At 48.2% G+C, this 20,257-nt stretch overlaps 1 protein-coding gene across 1 annotated transcript; it reads left to right on the forward strand.

The window, feature by feature from the left end:
• The first annotated feature begins 1,783 nt into the window (after positions 1-1,783).
• On the forward strand, positions 1,784-17,036 carry RFC2 (replication factor C subunit 2). The gene is made up of 11 exons (XM_035559111.2): positions 1,784-1,978; positions 10,568-10,637; positions 11,283-11,324; positions 11,719-11,825; positions 12,942-13,043; positions 13,608-13,708; positions 14,393-14,550; positions 14,919-14,984; positions 15,485-15,565; positions 15,931-16,044; positions 16,741-17,036. The coding sequence occupies exons 1-11, from the start codon at positions 1,872-1,874 to the stop codon at positions 16,849-16,851; spliced, it is 1,059 nt and encodes a 352-aa protein (XP_035415004.1). The 5' UTR covers positions 1,784-1,871; the 3' UTR covers positions 16,852-17,036.
• Positions 17,037-20,257: the final 3,221 nt, after the last annotated feature.

The raw sequence follows: 20,257 nt of genomic DNA on the forward strand, positions 1-20,257 counted from the left end.
AATACGATACATCCACTGCGTGCATGTGTACTCAGGCACTGTTGGTAACACATCAAAAGAGCTCTGCCATGTCAGCACTGAATTTGGAACTCATTTTATCCTGGATGTATCCTGTGATCTCAGACAGACAATATGAACAGTTTACAACTTGGGAGAGACAGTTTTTAAAGCTTTCAGCTCAGATATTCCCATCCACCTGCCACACATCCCTATTAATATCATCATGCCCTCAATAAATACTTGTGCTGTGTCTGACGGACTACAGAGTCACTGATACATGAGGACTTACTGCCTACACAGAGGCTGCAATGTTTTAGAGGACTGTGCTCCACAGAAACGCATATTGCAATTGGTTAGCAGAAATGTATCACAAAATCTGTCATCAGGCTCTCTGCAACAATTCTTATGAATAGTCTTTCTAACAGCCCTTTGGGTGCTTATCAGCAGTAATCCTCCACATATAGTGGGAGAATTAATGCTGGCCAGGAAAATTGTATCTTATCTGGAGGCTGGTACTTCCTAAGAGCATAACAACTGTATAACTTGGCAAGAAACCAAAGCATGACCAGCACGTTGTATTGACAGATTGCTATGACCAGCAGTGCTGTACGCAGCTGCGATATTTCACTGTCTCCTGTTGGCTTCTGCAGTAAGTTAAATCCAAAACCAAGACTAACACAGTTGAGTTTGAGGTGTTATGAGAACAGTGTATTCATCCAGTATGTGTGCTAGAAACAGTATGAACACTGGAATAAAAGCTAACTGACTTGTGCTTGTATGACATACAACATAATTACGTCTTTGTTTAGTTTTCTACTTGACCTCTAGTAGAGATGAAGTTAATCCACATTTAATTCAGACAGGCATGTAAAGGCTGCAGATCACCCACAAATTCACCCTTATGCAACGCCACAAAACCACCAGGAGCCACGTATAGCTATTAATTAAAAATATACAAGATTTAACCATTGACTATCCTGCCTACACAAAACCCAGATAAAAAACTGCTCTTTGCGCAATGGAAACTTCACCCTCCGGAGTTTTGAAGCCTTATGAGAAACCCAGCAGACTCCATCGCTGTCAGGCCACAGGCTGAACCCGTTCCAAAGGCTGAACGCTCACGTGCCAGCCTCACAACGCCAAGTGACAAGCGCTGACAATGACACCAGGATGCAAATGTTGCGGTCAGCGATAGGAAGTCCTCCCCTCTGAAGAGCATCACTGCTCATGCAGGACTCCAAGTACGATCGGCTCCAGGTTCCTGCCTCACACCACTCTTAAATTAGAAACATTCCCAAGGGATTAGAGCCCAGACCAAGGGACAGACCCTGCCCTCACTGAGACAAAACAAGTGTCATTGATTGCGCTGAACACAAGCAGAGCTTAGGGATGTACGAAGGCCCCAGTAACCACTGGGATTTAGGATGAGTACCTACCGATATGTGAACATTCACAGCACTGCACCCCACCATTGTAACATAACATGGTATTTTGTGGTGCATCTTTTATTGTTCTCATTTCATAGGGGGAAATAAATGTGGTTAGATGAAGAAGAAACAAAGGCTTGGTCTCCTGAGGTGCAAACACACTATCGCTTTTATTAAATATCTTAATATATCACTGACGGACACACACACAGCCGGTCTCCAGAACAGCCGAGGGCTATGTCTGCCCCCTATGGAACCCCTCAGCCAAGCCCCAGTGGCCCCCCCGGACCTGCTGGAGCCCCCGTTCCCGGCCTCCCAGCGCCCACCCCCGGGAGGCCGGGGCAGGATCCGACCCGCCCCGCGAGGCGGGCCCGGAGCGCGTTCCTCCCCTCAGGCAGGCGGCGGGAAGACGGGCTCGGGCCTGCTGCAGCTGCCACCGCCGCGATGGAGGCAGAGGAGACCGAGAAGGCCGGGGCCCAGGGCGAGAAGCTAGGGCCCGCCGACGCCCCGGGGCCCGCTCCCGCCGCCAGCGGCCATTACGAGCTGCCGTGGTGAGGCCTGAGGGGGCTGCGGGGCGCGGGGCGGTGGGGAAAATGGAGCCGGGCGGTGGGCGGGAGGAAGGGTCGAGCGGCACGGCCATTGGTGGAGAGCGGGGCGCGGGGCGGGGCTAGGCGTGCCTGAGCCTATGGAAAGAGCCGTGGGGCGGGGCGAGCCGTGGGCGGGAAGAAGGGGGGCGGGGCTCGCCCTGCGCGGCCGCTTCACCTCGGGCGGTCGTGAGGGACACAGACACAGACACAGACACAGACACAGACACAGACACAGATTTCTAGGTTGGAAGAGACCTCAAGATCATCGAGTCCAACCTCCGACCTAACACTAAGTACTCCACTAAACCATATCACTAAGCTCTACATCTAAACGTCTTTTAAAGACCTCCAGGGATGGCGACTCCACCACCTCCCTGGGCAGCCCGTTCCAATGCTTAATAACCCTTTCGGTAAAGAAGTACTTCCTAACATCCAACCTAAAACTCCCCTGGCGCAACTTTCGCCCATTCCCCCTCGTCCTGTCACCAGGCACGTGGGAGAACAGACCAACCCCCACCTCACTACAGCTTCCTTTAAGGTAACTGTAGAGAGCGATAAGGTCGCCCCTGAGCCTCCTCTTCTCCAGGCTGAACAAGCCCAGCTCCCTCAGCCGCTCCTCGTAAGACTTGTTCTCCAGACCCCTCACCAGCTTGGTCGCCCTTCTCTGGACTCGCTCAAGCACGTCCATGTCCTTCCTGTAGCGAGGGGCCCAAAACTGAACACAGTACTCGAGGTGCGGCCTCACCAGAGCCGAGTACAGGGGCACAATCACCTCCCTAGACCTGCTGGCCACACTGCTTCTTATACAGGCCAGGATGCTGTTGGCCTTCTTGGCCACCTGAGCACACTGCTGGCTCATATTCAGCCGACTATCAACCAATACTCCCAGGTCCTTCTCGGCCAGGCAGCTTTCCAACCACTCATCTCCCAGCCTGTAGCTCTGCTTGGGGTTGTTGCGCCCCAGGTGCAGGACCCGGCACTTGGCCTTGTTGAACTTCATACAGTTGACCTCAGCCCATCGCTCCAGGCTATCCAGATCCTCCTGCAGAGCCTTCCTGCCCTCGAGCAGATCGACACACGCACTTAGCTTGGTGTCATCTGCAAACTTACTGAGGGTGCACTGGACGCCCTCATCCAGGTCATCGATAAAGATATTAAAGAGGACCGGCCCCAGTACTGAGCCCTGGGGGACACCACTTGTGACCAGCCTCCAACCAGATTTGACTCCATTCACCACAACTCTCTGGGCCCGGCTATCCAGCCAGTTTCTAACCCAGCGAAGCGTACGCCAGTCCAAGCCCCGAGCAGCCAGTTTCTTGAGGAGAATGTTGTGGGGAACGGTGTCAAAAGCCTTACTGAGGTCAAGGTAAACCACATCCACAGCCCTTCCCTCATCCACCAAGCGCGTCACTTTGTCATAGAAGGAGATCAGGTTCGTCAAACAGGACCTGCCTTTCATAAACCCATGCTGACTGGGCCTGATCGCCTGCTCGCCCTGCAAGTGCCGCGTGACGACCCTCAAGATAATCTGTTCCATGAGCTTTCCTGGCACTGAGGTCAAACTGACAGGCCTATAGTTACCCGGGTCTGCCCTCCGGCCCTTCTTATAGATGGGCGTCACATTGGCTAGCCGCCAGTCAACTGGGACCTCCCCCGATAGCCAGGACTGCCGATAAATGATGGAAAGCGGCTCGGCCAGCTCCTCCGCCAGTTCTTTCAGTACCCTCGGGTGCATCCCATCCGGCCCCATCGACTTGCGCACATCCAAGCTCCTTAGCAGGTCGCCAACCATTTCCTCATGAATAGCGAAGGCCACATCCTGCTCCCCATCCCCTTCCGCCAGCTCAGGGCACTGGGTATCCAGAGAACAACCGGTATTGCCGCTAAAGACTGAGGCAAAGGCGGCATTAAGCACCTCAGCCTTTTCTTCATCCTTAGTAACTAGGTTTCCCCTCGCATCCAGTAAAGGATGGAGATTCTCCTTAGTCCTCCGTTTCGCATTGATATATTTGTAAAAGGATTTTTTGTTGTCTTTAACGGCAGTAGCCAGGTTGAGCTCCAGATGAGCTTTGGCCTTTCTAATTTTCTCCCTGCACAGCCTCGCTACATCCTTGTAGTCCTCCTCAGCGGCCCGCCCTTTTTTCCAAAGATTATAAACCCTCTTTTTTCTGCTAAGCACAAGCCGCAACTCTCTGTTCAGCCAGGCCGGTCTTCTTCCACGCCGGCTCGTCTTTGGGCACGTGGGGACGGACCGCTCCTGTGCCGTTAAGATTTCCTTCTTGAGGAGCGCCCAGCCTTCCTGGACTCCTCTGCCCTTCAGAACCGCCTCCCAAGGGACTCGGCCAACCAGCGTCCTGAGCAGCTCAAAGTCAGCCCTCCGGAAGTCCAATACAGCAGTTTTACTGGTCCCCTTCCTGGCCTCGCCAAGAATAGAGAACTTTACCATTTCGTGGTCACTCTGTCCAAGACAGTTTCCGACCACTACATCTCCCACCAGTCCTTCTCTGTTTGTGAAGAGAAGGTCTAGCGGGGCACCACCCCTGGTGGGTTCACTGACCAGCTGCGTCAGGAAGCTATCTCCCACGCTCTCCAGAAACCTCCTAGACTGCTTTCTCCGTGCCGTGTTGTGTTTCCAGGATATATCCGGGAAGTTGAAGTCCCCCACGAGGACAAGCGCCGACGATTTTGCAACTTCTGTCAGTTGCCTATAAAACTCCTCATCCGTCTCCTCATCCTGGTTCGGCGGTCTATAACAGACCCCGACCAGGACGCTAGCCTTGCCGGCCTTCCCGCGGATCCTAACCCACAGGGATTCAACCTTATCATTCCCAGCCTGGAGTTCCACAACATCAAAAGATTCTCTAATGTAGAGAGCCACGCCACCACCCCCTCTGTGCTGCCTGTCCCTCCTGAAGAGCCGATAGCCAGGCATTGCAGCACTCCAGTCATGGGAGCGGTCCCACCACGTCTCCGTGATGGCAACCAAGTCGTAGCCTTCCTGCTGCACGATGGCTTCCAGCTCCTCCTGTTTGTTACCCATGCTGCGTGCATTAGTGTAGATGCACTTCAGCTGGGCCATCGCCTTCTTCCCCAGCCTAGCCATTGTTTCCCCCGGCACGGCTCCAACAAGCCTTGTTTGAGCCCCGTCCCCCTTCTCGCCTAGTTTAAAGCTCTCTCTATGAGCCCCGCCAGCTCCTGGCCTAGGATCCGTTTTCCCCTTGGAGATAGGGACCCATCTGAGGCCATCAGGCCGGGTGCCGAGTAAAGCTCCCCATGGTGAAAAAACCCAAAATTTCTGTGCTGGCACCAGCCTCTGAGCCACCTATTAACCACGTGAGCTTTCCATGTCCTCTCCGTGCCTCTCCCTCCCCCCGTAGGGATAGACGAAAACACCACCTGCACTCCCGCTCCCTCCACCAATCGTCCCAGCCCCCTATAGTCCTGTTTGATAGCCTTGAGGCTTCTCTTTTCAAGATCATCACTGCCAGCCTGGACTATCAAAAGCGGGTAATAGTCAGAGGGGCGAACCAGGTTTGGAAGCTTCCTGGTAACGTCTCTGACCCTGGCCCCAGGGAGGCAGCAGACTTCCCTATGCGTGGGGTCAGGCCGACAAATAGGGCCCTCCGTTCCCCTGAGGAGGGAGTCGCCCACAACAATCACCCTTCTTTCTTTCTTGGTGGAGGCAGTCCTGAGGCATGGAGTCAACTTCCTCACCTCAGGCATCCTCCTGGGCAGGCTTCCTACCTCGTCCTCACCCACCGGTCTCTCAAGCTCCAGGGCCTCAAACCTATTGTTCAAGGGCACCTGGGAAGGCAGCGCCGGAAGGGGAGGGCATCTCCTGCGAGGTCGAGAGGGGACCCGTCTCCATTCCTCCTCAACTCGCAGGTCCCCTCCCTCTGCCCGATGGCAACAGGGCAGGGGGTCCACCCCCCTTTGGAGCGTCTCACCCCGGTCCCTCTCCCTCCGGTCCTGCAGGGAGTCACTCCACCAGTCTATCTCCCGCTCGCACTCCCTGATATCCCTCAACCTCTGCACCTCCTCCTTGAGTTCCGCCACCATGCGGACCAGGTCGTCCACCTGCTCGCACCTCACGCAAGCAGTCCCTCTGCCTCCCGCCGATGGCAGCAAGAGGCTCAGACACTCCCCGCACCCGGAGACCTGAACCGCCGCATGTTTGGACATGCGAAAGGGAAAGGGGCACAGACACAGACACAGACACAGACACAGACCACAGATTTCTAGGTTGGAAGAGACCTCAAGATCATCGAGTCCAACCTCCGACCTAACACTAAGTACTCCACTAAACCATATCACTAAGCTCTACATCTAAACGTCTTTTAAAGACCTCCAGGGATGGCGACTCCACCACCTCCCTGGGCAGCCCGTTCCAATGCTTAATAACCCTTTCGGTAAAGAAGTACTTCCTAACATCCAACCTAAAACTCCCCTGGCGCAACTTTCGCCCATTCCCCCTCGTCCTGTCACCAGGCACGTGGGAGAACAGACCAACCCCCACCTCACTACAGCTTCCTTTAAGGTAACTGTAGAGAGCGATAAGGTCGCCCCTGAGCCTCCTCTTCTCCAGGCTGAACAAGCCCAGCTCCCTCAGCCGCTCCTCGTAAGACTTGTTCTCCAGACCCCTCACCAGCTTGGTCGCCCTTCTCTGGACTCGCTCAAGCACGTCCATGTCCTTCCTGTAGCGAGGGGCCCAAAACTGAACACAGTACTCGAGGTGCGGCCTCACCAGAGCCGAGTACAGGGGCACAATCACCTCCCTAGACCTGCTGGCCACACTGCTTCTTATACAGGCCAGGATGCTGTTGGCCTTCTTGGCCACCTGAGCACACTGCTGGCTCATATTCAGCCGACTATCAACCAATACTCCCAGGTCCTTCTCGGCCAGGCAGCTTTCCAACCACTCATCTCCCAGCCTGTAGCTCTGCTTGGGGTTGTTGCGCCCCAGGTGCAGGACCCGGCACTTGGCCTTGTTGAACTTCATACAGTTGACCTCAGCCCATCGCTCCAGGCTATCCAGATCCTCCTGCAGAGCCTTCCTGCCCTCGAGCAGATCGACACACGCACTTAGCTTGGTGTCATCTGCAAACTTACTGAGGGTGCACTGGACGCCCTCATCCAGGTCATCGATAAAGATATTAAAGAGGACCGGCCCCAGTACTGAGCCCTGGGGGACACCACTTGTGACCAGCCTCCAACCAGATTTGACTCCATTCACCACAACTCTCTGGGCCCGGCTATCCAGCCAGTTTCTAACCCAGCGAAGCGTACGCCAGTCCAAGCCCCGAGCAGCCAGTTTCTTGAGGAGAATGTTGTGGGGAACGGTGTCAAAAGCCTTACTGAGGTCAAGGTAAACCACATCCACAGCCCTTCCCTCATCCACCAAGCGCGTCACTTTGTCATAGAAGGAGATCAGGTTCGTCAAACAGGACCTGCCTTTCATAAACCCATGCTGACTGGGCCTGATCGCCTGCTCGCCCTGCAAGTGCCGCGTGACGACCCTCAAGATAATCTGTTCCATGAGCTTTCCTGGCACTGAGGTCAAACTGACAGGCCTATAGTTACCCGGGTCTGCCCTCCGGCCCTTCTTATAGATGGGCGTCACATTGGCTAGCCGCCAGTCAACTGGGACCTCCCCCGATAGCCAGGACTGCCGATAAATGATGGAAAGCGGCTCGGCCAGCTCCTCCGCCAGTTCTTTCAGTACCCTCGGGTGCATCCCATCCGGCCCCATCGACTTGCGCACATCCAAGCTCCTTAGCAGGTCGCCAACCATTTCCTCATGAATAGCGAAGGCCACATCCTGCTCCCCATCCCCTTCCGCCAGCTCAGGGCACTGGGTATCCAGAGAACAACCGGTATTGCCGCTAAAGACTGAGGCAAAGGCGGCATTAAGCACCTCAGCCTTTTCTTCATCCTTAGTAACTAGGTTTCCCCTCGCATCCAGTAAAGGATGGAGATTCTCCTTAGTCCTCCGTTTCGCATTGATATATTTGTAAAAGGATTTTTTGTTGTCTTTAACGGCAGTAGCCAGGTTGAGCTCCAGATGAGCTTTGGCCTTTCTAATTTTCTCCCTGCACAGCCTCGCTACATCCTTGTAGTCCTCCTCAGCGGCCCGCCCTTTTTTCCAAAGATTATAAACCCTCTTTTTTCTGCTAAGCACAAGCCGCAACTCTCTGTTCAGCCAGGCCGGTCTTCTTCCACGCCGGCTCGTCTTTGGGCACGTGGGGACGGACCGCTCCTGTGCCGTTAAGATTTCCTTCTTGAGGAGCGCCCAGCCTTCCTGGACTCCTCTGCCCTTCAGAACCGCCTCCCAAGGGACTCGGCCAACCAGCGTCCTGAGCAGCTCAAAGTCAGCCCTCCGGAAGTCCAATACAGCAGTTTTACTGGTCCCCTTCCTGGCCTCGCCAAGAATAGAGAACTTTACCATTTCGTGGTCACTCTGTCCAAGACAGTTTCCGACCACTACATCTCCCACCAGTCCTTCTCTGTTTGTGAAGAGAAGGTCTAGCGGGGCACCACCCCTGGTGGGTTCACTGACCAGCTGCGTCAGGAAGCTATCTCCCACGCTCTCCAGAAACCTCCTAGACTGCTTTCTCCGTGCCGTGTTGTGTTTCCAGGATATATCCGGGAAGTTGAAGTCCCCCACGAGGACAAGCGCCGACGATTTTGCAACTTCTGTCAGTTGCCTATAAAACTCCTCATCCGTCTCCTCATCCTGGTTCGGCGGTCTATAACAGACCCCGACCAGGACGCTAGCCTTGCCGGCCTTCCCGCGGATCCTAACCCACAGGGATTCAACCTTATCATTCCCAGCCTGGAGTTCCACAACATCAAAAGATTCTCTAATGTAGAGAGCCACGCCACCACCCCCTCTGTGCTGCCTGTCCCTCCTGAAGAGCCGATAGCCAGGCATTGCAGCACTCCAGTCATGGGAGCGGTCCCACCACGTCTCCGTGATGGCAACCAAGTCGTAGCCTTCCTGCTGCACGATGGCTTCCAGCTCCTCCTGTTTGTTACCCATGCTGCGTGCATTAGTGTAGATGCACTTCAGCTGGGCCATCGCCTTCTTCCCCAGCCTAGCCATTGTTTCCCCCGGCACGGCTCCAACAAGCCTTGTTTGAGCCCCGTCCCCCTTCTCGCCTAGTTTAAAGCTCTCTCTATGAGCCCCGCCAGCTCCTGGCCTAGGATCCGTTTTCCCCTTGGAGATAGGGACCCATCTGAGGCCATCAGGCCGGGTGCCGAGTAAAGCTCCCCATGGTGAAAAAACCCAAAATTTCTGTGCTGGCACCAGCCTCTGAGCCACCTATTAACCACGTGAGCTTTCCATGTCCTCTCCGTGCCTCTCCCTCCCCCCGTAGGGATAGACGAAAACACCACCTGCACTCCCGCTCCCTCCACCAATCGTCCCAGCCCCCTATAGTCCTGTTTGATAGCCTTGAGGCTTCTCTTTTCAAGATCATCACTGCCAGCCTGGACTATCAAAAGCGGGTAATAGTCAGAGGGGCGAACCAGGTTTGGAAGCTTCCTGGTAACGTCTCTGACCCTGGCCCCAGGGAGGCAGCAGACTTCCCTATGCGTGGGGTCAGGCCGACAAATAGGGCCCTCCGTTCCCCTGAGGAGGGAGTCGCCCACAACAATCACCCTTCTTTCTTTCTTGGTGGAGGCAGTCCTGAGGCATGGAGTCAACTTCCTCACCTCAGGCATCCTCCTGGGCAGGCTTCCTACCTCGTCCTCACCCACCGGTCTCTCAAGCTCCAGGGCCTCAAACCTATTGTTCAAGGGCACCTGGGAAGGCAGCGCCGGAAGGGGAGGGCATCTCCTGCGAGGTCGAGAGGGGACCCGTCTCCATTCCTCCTCAACTCGCAGGTCCCCTCCCTCTGCCCGATGGCAACAGGGCAGGGGGTCCACCCCCCTTTGGAGCGTCTCACCCCGGTCCCTCTCCCTCCGGTCCTGCAGGGAGTCACTCCACCAGTCTATCTCCCGCTCGCACTCCCTGATATCCCTCAACCTCTGCACCTCCTCCTTGAGTTCCGCCACCATGCGGACCAGGTCGTCCACCTGCTCGCACCTCACGCAAGCAGTCCCTCTGCCTCCCGCCGATGGCAGCAAGAGGCTCAGACACTCCCCGCACCCGGAGACCTGAACCGCCGCATGTTTGGACATGCGAAAGGGAAAGGGGGCTGGGAGGAGTCACGCATGGGACGAGCCCGTGAGGGCCGGCACCTGCCTCCCCTCGGCGGCCGGCTGCAAGGTGGTCACCACGGGGTGGGAAGCGAGAAACCCCCCGCTAAGCTTGTGGGACCCAGCTCGGCCGAGGTCTGGCCCCGAGGGCGCGGGCGGTGCCTCCCCTCTCAGCCCTGTCCTGTCAGGCTGAGGCGTGAAGGCGAACGCGAAGTGGTTGTGGCATTTTCATCCTTCTTACATTGGTCAAAATAAAACAACTTGAAGTTCAACTTAGTGTGATCCTCATTTTCCAGCAATGTAAAGCGCTATTAAAGTTTGGCAAGGTGCGTCTGAAGTGTTTTACTTCTACAGGGTGGAAAAATACAGACCGGTGAAACTATGTGAAATAGTTGGAAATGAAGATACGGTGAGCAGGTTGGAGGTGTGTAGCTGTTGCTTTATTTTTTGATGGGTTAGCTCAAAAAACATAATTCTGCACAGATCCACAGACCAGTGGAGCTATACTTGAGTACATGGACAAAAAACTTTATGATTTACTTAAGAAATGACAAGTTTTAGGACATATTAGAACAACATCCTAAAGAAATAGGCCTTCTTGAATTGGGATGTTGTTTAAATTGGCCCAGTTATGATACAACTTTAAAAATGTGTACCTGCTATATTGTTTCAATGAGTAAGTATAGTTTATATTACTACAGAAGGAAACAAAAATACCACTTTTTTGTCTGGAAGAAAAATATTTTCTGTGACAAATTAGTTTGTAAAAACAGTATTTGCTAGCAGAATGTTTATACTAGCAAATATATTTTTAAAGCAAATAGAAAGGAGAGAGTAAAGACCTGTGAGATTCAGTACTTTAACCTTTTTCCATATTATTCTAGGAACTGACTTAACAGTTCAACTGAAAAACGTGAAAGCTGCAATGTTAAAAAAAAAAAAAAAAAAGAAACCAGGAGGGAAGAAAATAAATGGTAGCTCTGTTTTTCATGATTAAAACAGAATAGAATTGGAAACTATTTCTTCCTACCATTTTCTTATATATATATTTTTAATTATTCTTTCGTAGGTCTTTGCAAAAGAGGGGAATGTACCAAATATTATCATTGCTGTAAGTATTGCCATGTGGGATTTCACTGTTGTTGGTCCTGGCTTCTGAAATCTAGGCACAGTAGCCTCTCAGTATCGGTTTGCATCGTACCTGAGTGTACTAGTAACAATGATGTTGATTGTATGGTTACAGAGCAGTATTTTCAGCAGAATACACAAGAAGTAAACTACCTTCTGTTACTCAGATACTGAAAACTAACTTGGTCCTCAGGTGCTTATTGAAGTGTGTCTTCTGCTTCTCCTCCACTGTTGCAGGCAAGATGCTGAACTCAGACGACTTTTAGACCTATGTTCTCCCAGCAGTTCCTCTGTTGCAGATATGTTTCGTGACTGGGGAGCACTGTAGAGAGTACAGGTTAGAAAATGGCATTAAACAGCAATTGTTGCATTTCTAGGGTCCCCCAGGAACAGGTAAAACCACCAGTATCCTCTGCTTGGCTCGTGCTCTGCTTGGTCCTGCATTAAAGGATGCTGTTTTGGAGCTGAATGCCTCAAATGACAGGTGAGAATGAACAAACCTTGTCAAGCTTTTAATGAAGAAGCAAGTATCCATGTTTATTTTTAGTTGAACTTAGGCCGACTTGATAGCTTTAATGTTACATTAGGGTCTCTAGTACTTACTTTAATAAGTTTTTCCAACTCAAATTTAGGCAATTTTTGGTGTTCAACTAGCAACATAGTATCTATCAACTTTTATAAACTTGATACTTTCACACATAAACGGAGTGCAGAACGGTACCATCTTCTCAGATTTACTTCAAAAAGTTATGCTTCCTGCATTCATGAAGATCCCGATAAAAGGTGAATGAGTTGTTTATAATGAAACTCGTCAGTACTTAGGAAAAAAAGTGAAGTGATAGAAATTAAGAGTAAGGACAGTTGGGGGTAAAACTAGGATATGGGTGTTAGGTATATAGAGGGCACTGACTCTTCTCTGAGGATCAGGCACTAAAGGCTGATTATATTTCCCAAGTTCTGTAGCAGACCCTGTCCTGACATATTCCAGGGACGTTTCATGGGGGGTTTAAGAGTACAATGCTTTGTACCTGCCTTTTTAATTCTGTAGCTCTCCTATAACTATAACTGATAGTACAGCATTCATTTTCTACACAGAACAAAAAAGTAAAATACTTTTAAAAGTAATACTTCAGTGGGACTCTGTCTAGGAAGGTATCCATGTGGTGCTAAAATGATGAAGTCTGTCCAGATGTTTTTCTTAAACTGTCTTGATTTATAGCCGGGTTTATTGGCACGGCTCTGTGAAGTACTGGCAAAGTAGCAGTGCAGACTTAAACAGTTCTGCCCTTGTTCGCTTGTTACTCCTACCTTTTGCCAAACATAAGTGCTTTTGTGGCAGTAAAGCTACTGATAGAAGCTGTTAAATTGCTTTTTTCAAAACCTCCAAAAAGGGGGGTTATCGGTGTTTAATTCTGACTCTGCTCGGCAGTCTGGCTACCAGCACAGCTTCACAACAATTACACTGGCACAGCTGATGGAATGGAAACAAATGGCACAAGAATGGGGAGCACGAGAACCCTTCAGCCAGTGTGTCTGCCGAATAAAATCCATTGTGTAATTTCACCCAACTGATCATAAATGACTTGAATTATTGTTCCAGAGGCATTGACGTTGTGAGAAACAAAATCAAAATGTTTGCCCAGCAAAAGGTCACACTTCCAAAAGGTCGGCATAAAATAATCATCCTTGATGAAGCAGACAGGTACGTGGTGTGGTTTTTTTTTGATCTCAGCTACCGTGTGAAATCTTTTTTATCTGTTCTCTGTCTGCAGAGCTGCTGTCTTGGACAGTATTAGATGTTTCTATCAGGCTATCAAAACAATTTAGGAGGAAATAAATGGGTACTGAGCAGTGCTCTTAGAAGATTCCTCATATCACGTAGAGATCATTGCTTCAAAGGAGATCATGAATATTGGGGTGAAACACTTCAGGATTTAGCTCGATGTGATCTTAGCATCCTTCAGTTTACTGGCTGATGAAAATGGGACATTCTCCTCTACCTGCATGTAATTAAAAATATTTTTCAGAGTATTAATGATTTAATTTTGTGTTCATTTTATGGAGGTCTCAGTGATTATCTGTGTTGTAGGGTGATCTGTTCACATGCCTAGGAAAAGCTGCCTAGCTTACGAAGCCAGAATACCAAGTAATTTACAAAGCATTGTCTAGTATCAGTAAAGTCTGAAGCTTGTCTAAAAATAATTATTAGGCTGCAGCTATAAGTCAGTGAAGGGTAAAATCTGTCCTAACTCCTTTTCTCTTTCAGCATGACAGATGGAGCACAGCAAGCGTTGAGAAGAACAATGGAAATTTATTCCAAAACAACACGCTTCGCACTTGCATGCAATGCCTCTGACAAAATCATAGGTAAGGTGCTGTTAGTCCCTGGGTGTTTTAGTTAGACGTTCCCCATACTGCTGGGTAATTTCAAAGCAGTTTTCAGACATACGTTGAGCCTGCTCATTGCAAGAAGCTGTGGTACTTCAGAAAACTCAAACCATCTGAACATCCAGCTAATAAAAGAAAAGCGTGTTTGTGTAGCCAGTGAACCTTCTGAACAGCTGTTTTTAATGGATAGCGCTATGCGTGACTGCAGAAGCAGATTTCTTTGGGCTTAATCTCCATCCAGCTCTGCTACAGTTTATGATTTTTGGTGTGTTGTTAACTGGATGTTGAACCTCTTTTGTTGTCCTGCTTTCTGAAACAATCAGAAATCAGAAAGAGTTGGCCTGTAGGCTAACACATTGCAGAGCTTTAGACTGCCCTTGTTTAGCAGTTAAAATAGCATGATAAACACCTACATTCAGAAAACCAGGAGAGCAAAAGAAATTGTGCTTGATACATGTACCACACTTGGGTTCAAGGGAAGGGTATAAGAATTGTGTGTGCTTGAGGAGGTGCTATATGCTCTCTGGAGTTGACATGTTCTTTTTCTTCACAACAAAATGACAAATGAAGAGTTGGAAACAGATATTTTCTTCAAAGCTGAAAAAGGTGGTATTTTATTTTTAAGAAAAGAGGGAAATGCTAATTATGCATCTCTGTCCTCAGAGCCTATTCAATCTCGGTGTGCGGTGCTGCGTTACACCAAGCTGACGGATTCACAAATCCTTGCAAGGCTACTGAAAATTGTTGAGAAAGAGGATGTACCATATACAGATGATGGATTGGAAGCCATTATCTTCACAGCCCAAGGAGATATGAGACAGGTAGAAGAGGGATAGCAGTGAAACAAAGCCTTCTGTTTAAAGCAAAAAAGTTTAAATTGCTGCTCTCAAGGTCTTATCTTTGGAGAAATAAAGAAAAGGGGATGTCATCTATGTCACAAGAGTAACTAAACTGCTTGGTTTTGCAAGGTTTTAAAGTGAATCTGCTCCTTAAAAGCAAATTGCTGGAAATCAGATGCTGAATTTTTGGGAGCAAACAATGTCTGCATGCATTTACGGTTTATTCTGTTGCCTAACTGACAACTTCATATTTGGCATAATTTCCCAAAAAGTGTATTTCATCCCGAAGAGAGGAGCCAGAAGTGCAGCACTTCAGAAAATAACTGAAGTCTTTGTTTGTCTTTTTGCAGGCATTAAACAACTTGCAGTCCACATATTCTGGATTTGGCTTTATAAACAGTGAAAATGTCTTTAAGGTTAGTAATGCTGTAAAACAGTAAAGCTGGAAGTCTAACACTGTCTAACTATGTGAGACCTTCCTTCAGATACATGAGACTTTGAAAGTCTTTACCCATTTGCAGACCATGCTATGTATGTAGCAGGTATTAGTCAAAAAAAAGCGTGCATACCTTTTGAAAAGGCAGAGAGTGCTTCAGTCCCAAACAGCACATATGAGGCTTTCGGACTTTCCAGCTCTCTCAAAGCACACAAATCACCTAACTGCTGGGAAATTTCACAGGGATAACTTTTGAATCTATTACTTTTGTTCTCATGTAGTGCTATTGAGTCCACCGTGGTAGGATGGATAGCTGTGTTATCTGAAAAGTCGTATTACTTAAAATGTAATCAATTTAATTTGGATTGTAAATTGTGTCTGATTCAGTATTCCATCTGTACAGAAGCTTGGTGAAAATACTTGGGGGTTTAATACAGGGTGTTCTAGTATTTTGAAATATGATATTTCTCTTTGATACAGGTATGTGACGAGCCTCATCCTCTGCTTGTGAAAGAAATGATACAACACTGCATAAATGCAAATATTGATGAAGCATACAAGGTTGGCTTTCATGTGTTTTGTCTGTGCAGACACCTTTTATTTAAAGAATGCCTGTTCTGAAGAATTCGTTGTACATTGCTCTTTAGAAAAAGGGCAAAACCATGTATATGAATTAATGAATTAAGTCCTGGTTTTTTCCAGCAGTTTGTTCTGATGAATAATCCATCAAGCCAAAAAAAAAAAAAAAAGGGAGGGGGGAAAACCAAGTAGTTTTGAAATTACTTGCTAAACGGAATTGATGTTAAATTGCTGGATAAATAGCACATATATTTCCACTAGCTGTATACAGCTGTCCCAAAACCGAATCAACTTTACTCACGACCTAGGTTTTGCAGATAAACACGGGATTATTCTTTTCTGCACAGATTCTTGCTCACCTTTGGAGACTTGGATACTCTCCAGAAGATGTGATTGGTAACATCTTCCGTGTGTGCAAAACCTTTCAAATGCCCGAATATCTGAAACTGGAATTTATCAAGGTTAGTGTTAACCTGGTTACTGGTGGGGTCTTTCTGCCCTTTTCAAAAGAGGATGTGTTCCTTAACGTAGGGGTAGCCTCAGAGTTTTCCATTTGAGATTTGCTATATATAAGTGCAAAACGTTATTTCTTTTTATTACTGTTTTTATTACTGTTTTCTTTCCTCCTCTGCCTCATCAGTCTGTGAAACAGAAGTTTAAAGTCTAACCACCCACAGAAGTGCCAATAGTTACTTTAGTGATGGATTAATAACAAATGTAATGTTGGCTGAACTTATTATTTACATCAAAGCCTCTAAAAACTCCTTAAGAACTTTCTTGAAGAGCATACTAGATTCTAGTCCAATGGATAGTAAAATGTTACATGATTTTAACAGCCAGTTGACAAATGGTGAACTGGTATAATGGAAACACTCTTAAGATTTAAAACCTGTCCTCAAATACAGGCACCTTGCTCCTTATGAAAAAAAAATGGGGAAGCACAGGCTTCAATTACAAAAATAAATAAATAAAAATTGATCTAATTGGTCTACATGGGAACGTAATAGTCTTGCCAGAAGACAGTTTTCTTATCTTTAAGTGACTCTGAAGATAGTTTCTTAGCAGTAAGGGATACATTCTATTTAGAGGAGTGTCATTAGTCACACCATGCAGACTGTGGGAAAAAACATAAGGTTTGACAATGTTTTCCTTATCAGGAAATTGGCTACACACATATGAAAATAGCAGAAGGAGTGAACTCGCTTTTACAAATGGCTGGACTGTTGGCCAGGCTGTGTCAGAAGACTGCAGCCCCTGCAGCAAGTTAGACACCTGATTGAGCTGAAACCCCTCTTCTGGAAGGTGAAGACCTGGCACGCAAGGTCAGCAGCTGTGCATGTGTCGTGAATTCTGTCCCCCTGGTTTTGCTAAATCCCAGAAAAATAACCAGGTTCTATTGTAAAAATAACTTGTATTTTTTTTATTTTGATCAATAAAGCTTTGAAATCTTTAACCCAAGAATTCTTGCCTGTTGTGTAGTTGAAGTAGAGGACTGTGACAGTCCAGAAAGGAGAAGCAGTAAGGTCTCTCTAGTACTCTGCAAAAATGCTTATAGGTAAAAATACCAAGACCTAACATCAGGAGAGACAAAATATGAATCCCCTTGTTAGTGATTACACCTTATGATTGATCAAGAGTGGGAGTCTCACCAAGACCAAGAAGGAAAAACTTTTGCACAGAAAGAGCCATGAATGGAGTTACAATTGAGGCATGCTGAGAAGGTGCCATTTCTGGGTGCTCTTTATGTGCTGGGGTAAGGAAGATATTTCCATCAAACATGTACAGGAGAAATATACGTTTCTTGATGGTGCCAGCTATTTATTTTGGATACTCCACCTATAATCTTTAAAAAAATACAGCAAGTTCTGGGACGCTCTGCATTTGTGTTCTCTGTTTTCGCTTGTCCAGGTTAGGTAATATTTTACAGTAATTTCAACGTACCAAAAAACTACATCATCATGATTTCCTCTCCGCTTAGATTTGGAAACCACCTCACAAGTGCAGAGGAGCAATAAAGTGTGAAACGTAGAAACAAATATAAATTGAATTCGACCACCTCCATATCAGGTGTCAGATATATTTCTGTAAGCAGAGCTTTTAACTTAATGAAGTACATTGCTGTTACAGCAGTCAAACAAAACGTGGTAGAAGTACAAGTTACTAGTGCCTGCTCATCTCCCTGCCCCTTCTGTTGAAGATATCACCCCCAGCATCCAGTTGCCCAAACCACATTGTTTCAGCGCCAAATTGATCTCTGTGGGCAGCGTAACTCAGCTCCAGACTAAAGACCGGCCCCTGCACTGGCTACACCCTCCGTTTCTCCAACTCTGCCACAGGGGTAATGAGTTTCAGCAGCAAGGGCTGGCAGCATTGTAAATTGTGCCATCAAGACTTTCTGCAGCTCTTCTGACAGAGCTTTAAGACGACCCTTTTTTGACTCAAAGTGCAGGAAAGGAAGATAATCGACAGCTAAAGCACAGGCACATTTGAACTTGCTCCTGAATGGAATAAAGGAAACAGTTCTTGGAATAATGGATGCAATACTCTGTATATTCTTCTTTCACTAGATTTTAGTCCAACTGGGGTAAGTTTGATTCCTAGTTACTGAATTGTTAACACTAGAACAAACACTGTTAAATATATAACTAACAATGTATTAAGATGCTTAAGCCACCGAGTCCTTTACAGACAACATCACAGCTTTTGTCTGCAAAAGCTTAAATAAGACACCTTATTTAAACACTAGACTGATTTTCCCTCGTCTGTATGTCACAGACAGCCTTCTCCTAGTTAAATATGTTCACTGCTGAACAGAGAAAGAAGAGGTGTTACAGTGGCAGCTTCATAAAATAACAAATGTCATATGAGTAGGATTCATAAGGCTGCTCCTTACCCCAGTGGACGCACCTACCTGTGCGTTGTGTGGTTTGCTGTGTCGGTGCCAGCAAAAGTGAGAAACTTGGAGGATCACAGGTCCTGATGCTACCCGGTAAGTGCTTTTCTTCATGACAATACTCAGCAGCTGCTTTTCATCTCCAATTTGGAGCTGATTCTCTCTCGAGTTAATACTCTACAGCACTGGGAGGATTTCATTTTGCTCACCTTTCCTTTGAAGAGGAGTAGTACTGGTCTGAGAGGCCATCAGTGCAGCCTGTTCTCCCATACTTGATTGCTCACTGCCTCTGAGTGCAGAGCTGCTGCTTTCCAGTAGCTAGCGAAGGCTCCCTGGCTCCATTTGCGATAGCCATACCAGCAGTGCCAAAATGACATTTAATGTGTCTTCTAAATTGAAAACAGGAAGCGCGTTGCTCACTTGGCTGCCTACCTAACGTGAGGAAAAAGAGCTATATGTACCCATGGGAGATGTCAATTCTTGAATTATTGTCAGGCAACACAGGATCTGACAGTTTTGGTTTAGCACCAGAAATAATCCTTGCACACCTAAAAATGAGTCCTGAAAGGACAGCAGGTCAGTGAACACGCATGTACATCCTCACCCGTTGCAAAGAAAAACCTTAAGTCTTTCAGAACAAGACTATAAATGTTGATGAAGTTTACTGTAAGAGTCCCTGGATATCTTCCAGCATAATGAGATCACTGGCTGGAAAGTACTTCAGGAGCTTTACAAAGCTAAGGAAGGATTTACCCCTCTCTGCAGCTGGCTGTTCTGCAGAGCTGAAGGAGGGCAATTTGCTCGGTCCCAGTAAGACGAGGGAACAGACTCCAGATCTAGCTACTGCTTAGGCGCTGCAACTTTCAGATTCTGGCAATGAAGGAACCTCATTCCAGGAAAATGTAACTGGTCTAATCTGCCTCCCTGCTTAGTGAGAAGAATTTTGTGTTTTAATGTTTTGGCTGCACGCTCACCTAACAGCTAGAACTTTCTGGGAGTCCTTTAACTGGATCTATTGCTGCCTGCCAAGGATCTTTTACCGCTGATAAACGTATCTTAAGTACTTAATGTCTCCCTCTGGTTATGAGATGAGTCACAAGTAGGTGCAACATCACTGCACGTCATTGAAAATGGAGCACTTTCCCTCCAGCAGATCTTGAAAAATCTAGTCTGCAGCACTTCGTGAAAAGTGGGAGCTTCTTCAGGTGCTGAATCAGTCACCAAGGATGACAATTTCGTGGCCCAGCGTGGGCCAGATGCTCTGTTTCAGCAGCAAAGGGCTCTCCTCATCTCCTTGCCTGTCTGCAAGGCTGTGCAGAGCCAGTGCAGGCTGTGGCTGTCACCGTGTCTGCTCCAGGCGCTCTGGGATGCCAGCATGTTCCTCCTCTCTGGGGTCAGTGGCCCCCACTCACACCAGCTTTTTGCAGGGCATTTAAACATCAGAAAACAAGAGGGCATGAGCAGAAGCTGAACTGGGAGGGGTAAGTAGAAAGGCAGGCTGATAGCTCTGCCTGGGGACGCTCCTGAAGTGCGCTATTTTCTCTGCTGGAAAAGTCCTGCAGGAGCAGGAGTAAATGCACTTGTAGGAGTTAGAAGTAAAGCTTCCAAGCCAAACACCAAACCACCTGCTATTTCAGCTACACGAGCAGTGGCCCCACGCTCTCAGCAATTCTGCTAAAAATACAGCCGAGACATTTGCAGCAGGAAGCACCTGACATCCCCTTCTCCCACTCCAGGGCTCACTCGCCCTTAGCTCCTCTTCTCTGCTCGTTCTTACCAGA

Source organism: Cygnus atratus, chromosome 20, assembly GCF_013377495.2.
Source record: "Cygnus atratus isolate AKBS03 ecotype Queensland, Australia chromosome 20, CAtr_DNAZoo_HiC_assembly, whole genome shotgun sequence".
Taxonomy (NCBI): domain Eukaryota; kingdom Metazoa; phylum Chordata; class Aves; order Anseriformes; family Anatidae; genus Cygnus; species Cygnus atratus.

Coding starts and splice junctions, on each gene's coding strand:
- RFC2 (XM_035559111.2), top strand. CDS start 1,872: ATGGAGGCAGAGGAGACCGAGAAGGCCGGGGCCCAGGGCGAGAAGCTA. Junction 10,638..11,282: donor ATACGGTGAGCAGGTTGGAG/GTGTGTAGCTGT, acceptor ATTCTTTCGTAG/GTCTTTGCAAAAGAGGGGAA. Junction 14,551..14,918: donor CCCAAGGAGATATGAGACAG/GTAGAAGAGGGA, acceptor GTCTTTTTGCAG/GCATTAAACAACTTGCAGTC.